Source organism: Pteropus alecto, unplaced genomic scaffold (genome assembly GCF_000325575.1).
Source record: "Pteropus alecto unplaced genomic scaffold, ASM32557v1 scaffold920, whole genome shotgun sequence".
NCBI lineage: Eukaryota > Metazoa > Chordata > Mammalia > Chiroptera > Pteropodidae > Pteropus > Pteropus alecto.
The window spans coordinates 276,629-280,679 of NW_006429596.1; the positions used below are offsets into that span (position 1 = coordinate 276,629).

General features: G+C 51.1%; 1 protein-coding gene across 1 annotated transcript in view; it reads left to right on the plus strand.

The window, feature by feature from the left end:
* The window catches only part of GSK3A (glycogen synthase kinase 3 alpha), a 12,308-nt gene that overhangs the window by 3,617 nt on the left and 4,640 nt on the right, over positions 1-4,051 (plus strand). The window contains exons 2-5 of the mRNA XM_006903881.1: positions 7-80; positions 1,644-1,831; positions 3,224-3,307; positions 3,468-3,578. Of these exons, the coding sequence (XP_006903943.1) occupies positions 7-80; positions 1,644-1,831; positions 3,224-3,307; positions 3,468-3,578 (457 nt within the window). The remainder of the gene's footprint in view (positions 1-6; positions 81-1,643; positions 1,832-3,223; positions 3,308-3,467; positions 3,579-4,051) is intronic.

Consider the following 4,051-nt stretch of genomic DNA (forward strand, 5'->3'; position numbering starts at 1 on the left):
CCCCAGTGGCAGTGGCGGAGGAGGCAGCGGCGGCCCCAGCGCGGGCACCAGCTTCCCGCCGCCCGGAGTGAAGCTGGGCCGTGAGTACTAGGGAGCCCGTGGTGGGTGGAGATCAGGGTTCCCGAAGCCCCTCAATCGTTGATCAGGTTCTTTTATTTGCCCGGATAGGAGCTCGAGGTCACTGTGCCTCCCAAAACTGGGATCTGAGCTCTCCTTTCCTCAGAGAAAGATTTGGGGGTTACCATCACTTGGAATTTAGGATTAGATATAGTAATCCTCAAAGAAACAGGAGTCATAGGTTCTTGTTTTTCCAGTACCAAGGTCTTGGGTCCTTGAGGCTTAAAAACAGAAATCTGACGTTGCCATCCATCAGAGAGTAGGATCAGGGGTCATCATCGCTTACAAATGGGCCTCAAAGGTTATTGTGTCCAAAGAGAACAAGCATAAAATCACCACCACCACTACTCAAAAAAGGGGCTCTGAATTTGATCTCCTTTATAGGAAGGGGATTTCTGTTTCCCCAAAGAACAGGACCAGGGCTTTCCAAACCTGGTACCCAGGTCATCTTCCCTTTTAAAACACAGTTTCCAAAAGTGGAAGTTAATGATTGCTGTTTCTTATAAGTAAGAAGAGACTGGGAGTTAGCGTACACTTCAGACCAAGTCATAGTCACTGTTCTCATAAAAATATGGCTTGGTGGGTCTCCTTTCACAAAAATGGAAGGAAAGGTCACAGTTCCCCATAGAATATGGATCAAGGTTATATCCCTTTCATTCTGAAGTGTGGTGTCATTAGTTCGGGAAAAATAGCTATGCAGGATCACCTCCAAAAGAAAGTGTTAACTGACCCGTCAAAATAGATTTGATTCATTAGTGACCCTTTTCTTTGGGGGAACCTTTCATCAGTTCCCTGAAGAAAAGTGGTCTTTATCCCCAAAGTGCCACCAAAGTTTGCTGCCATTCAGACACTGGAACTAGGAATTATAATTTTCCTTTGAAGGACCGAGGCTGGGTCAGCTTCACAATTTAGTGCATGTCGGTTAAGGACCATCCACATACTGGAAGGGGTCTGGGGCTCTGGACCACACAGGTGAGGTCAGGTCAGTGCCTTCTCTAACCCCAAAGTATCCGTGCAAGGGCTAACTAGTCCCAAAAAGTGAGAGGGCACTAGCACTCATGCCAAGAGGAGCCATTCATTCCTGTCACCAAAAACCAGTGGCAAAGTTACCAGCTCCACCAGGAGGATGTAGAGGTCACTCCCCTGAGCTGTGAGGAAGGTTAGTGCTTTCCTAAAGAAGCACCTCAGAGTTACTGCGCTTAAGTGGAAGAGGTTAGGTTGGGCTTTCCTCAGTCAGGAAGGGCCAGAAGGCAGTAAGCTCATAGTAGATGGAGTCAACACCTGGGAGTGTTGGTGTCTCCTCAGACCAAGAGGACCTAGTGGTTTGCTGCTTATTAGAAGTAGATGAGTGGTCAGCAAGAGGTTTAGGTGTCAGGATCTTCCTATATGAGAGAAGGAGAAAGGAAAAAGGAACGGAGAGGCCCCAGAGAGCTTCCTGTAGAGAGTCTCCTCCCTGCCATAGCCCCAGGATGGGGTGGTGGCAAAAGGGGAAAGGTCAGTGGGTTTGTGTCCCCTTTGTTCCCCAGGTGACAGTGGCAAGGTGACCACAGTGGTAGCCACTCTAGGCCAAGGCCCGGAGCGCTCCCAGGAGGTGGCTTATACAGACATCAAAGTGATTGGCAATGGCTCATTTGGGGTCGTGTACCAGGCTCGGCTGGCAGAAACCAGGGAACTGGTAGCCATCAAGAAGGTTCTCCAGGACAAGAGGTTCAAGGTAGCTTGGGGGCAGGGTGAGGGAGGGGTGGTGCGGAGGGGACATGGAGGTTTGACTGGGCATGACTGGTGAGAGAGCCCCAACAAGAGTGCTGGCTTTAGGGTTCCACAGGGGATCTGAGCATGGGCCAGAGGAGAAGGGAGAAAAAAGGGAGTTGTGTGGAAAATGGGAATGTGGATTCCAGGAGAGCCCAGAGCCGATGTTTATTGGGCTTTTGCTCTTTGTAAATGCTTTGCAGGCAGTTTCTTACTTAATTTACATAAAGGCGCTCTGAAGGTAGGTAGTATTGTTGTTCCCATTTTAAGTAAGCAGAAATTGGAAACTGAGACTCATATAACAGAATTGCTAGGTCAAGACTAGAATCTGATTCCCAAGATCTCAGTTATGCTTCTGCTTAGAGGAGAAAGCAAGCTGTTGGGCCTGATAAGTGTCTTAGCAAAGGTCTTCCTCTGCCCCGGGTAAGTGTAGGGTGGAATCCAGCCTGCCCAGAGCTCACCAAACCACAGGCCTTGATGTGGGGCTCTCTCCCCCTGAGGAAGGGTGTCTTTTCCTCATTCCCTGTGAGCTAGTGGAGGCCCAGGAGAGTGGAAGTCAAGGGATAATTGGTGTTTGAAGGATGGCATTTTGGAGCCTAGGCTAATCTGGACATAGAAGAGCTGAGCCTAGGTTGGGGAGCCAGGTCACACCCTGGGTCTGGGCAGTGAGGACTCTTGGGCAGGAGGAGCTCCAGGGTGGCAGTCAGAATTTGATTAATGTTGAGTTCCAGAAGTGAGAGACATCTGAGGGCGGGAAGTTCTGAGGCCCCAGAGAGAAACAGAGTATAGGGGAGAATGCTGAGACCAGTGGGCCTTCTGGGAAGAGGCTGAGGCTGAATCCCTTTTGGGAAGATGAGAATTGGAAGCCTGAAGTCTGAGATTCAGGATCCAAGCCAAGGTTTAAGTGCCCAGATGCCTCCATGGGAAGCAGTAGGGAGGAGTGCAGACCAGGGTGAACTGGATGGCCACTACTTATTTGTTGTCACTTGTGCCATGCTGGGAGGCTGGCCTCATGTGGCTACATCACCTGAATTTTCAAGAGAAGCCAGGACACTGGATTTGTACATGAAGTTGTTTGATTTTCAAGTGTCAGCAATAAATCAACCATTTTAAAATGGGCTGAAGAAAGCACATCTGTGGTCTGGGTTTAGCCCATGGACCTCCAGCTTTTGTGTGACGGGGATGGGTTGGGGTGAGGAATCAGGCTACTCCAGGGGATTCTTGGAGCTGGGACACAGGGAGTAGCTGCCTGGCTCTGTTGGGAGGAATAGGGGAGTAGGGCTTTGGTGAGAGGTACTAGGGAGGGGAGGCAGAGAGAGCTGGTGGTTTTCTGAGGCGCTCTCCCTTTGCCCCCAAGAACCGAGAGCTGCAGATTATGCGGAAGCTGGACCACTGCAACATCGTGAGGCTGAGATACTTTTTCTACTCCAGTGGGGAGAAGGTGAGACCTTGGGGATGGGAAGAAGTCCTCCACCTTCACTCCACCCATTTTCCTGCCTTTCTCATGACTGCTGGTCCTTCCCCCATTCCCCACAACCTTCCCTCCCCCCTTCTTCACCCTTTCCTCTCAATGCCTCACACCTCTCCTTTGCTCTCTGCAGAAAGATGAGCTTTACCTAAATCTGGTGCTGGAATATGTGCCCGAGACGGTGTACCGGGTGGCCCGCCATTTCACCAAGGCCAAGTTGACCATCCCTATCATCTATGTCAAGGTGGGTAGGCAGGCTGCTAGGGCCTAGTCCCACAAAGCCTGGGCCTTCAGATCCTCCTGCCTTCTGTGGGTTTCCTCATTCTCCAAGTTTACGTTGGTTTGTGGCCTCATGTTCCCTGTCCTTGTCCCTGTACCCCCAGAAATGAAGCTCGCTAAATGCAGGGCAGCCCAGCCTTAAGTCAGACTGAATCAGGGAGGCAGGCTGACTGGGGCTGGGAAGGCTGCAAGGTACCTGCTCAGGTCTATACTGGGAGCCCAGTGGCACCAGTAGTGTTGGAGGAATTGGCTCAGAATTGGGCGGTGACCAAGAATGCAGAGGGGCCAGTAGTTGGTACTATGGGACCTCACCTCTCAGGAGGAGAGTTCTCTGGTGTGGTGACTATCTTATGGCTGCCTGTGTGTCAGGCCCAGCAATGAGCAATTCCAGAGGCCCAGCTGACTGAAACCCAGGCCTTGCACCTGAAGCCTCTCCGT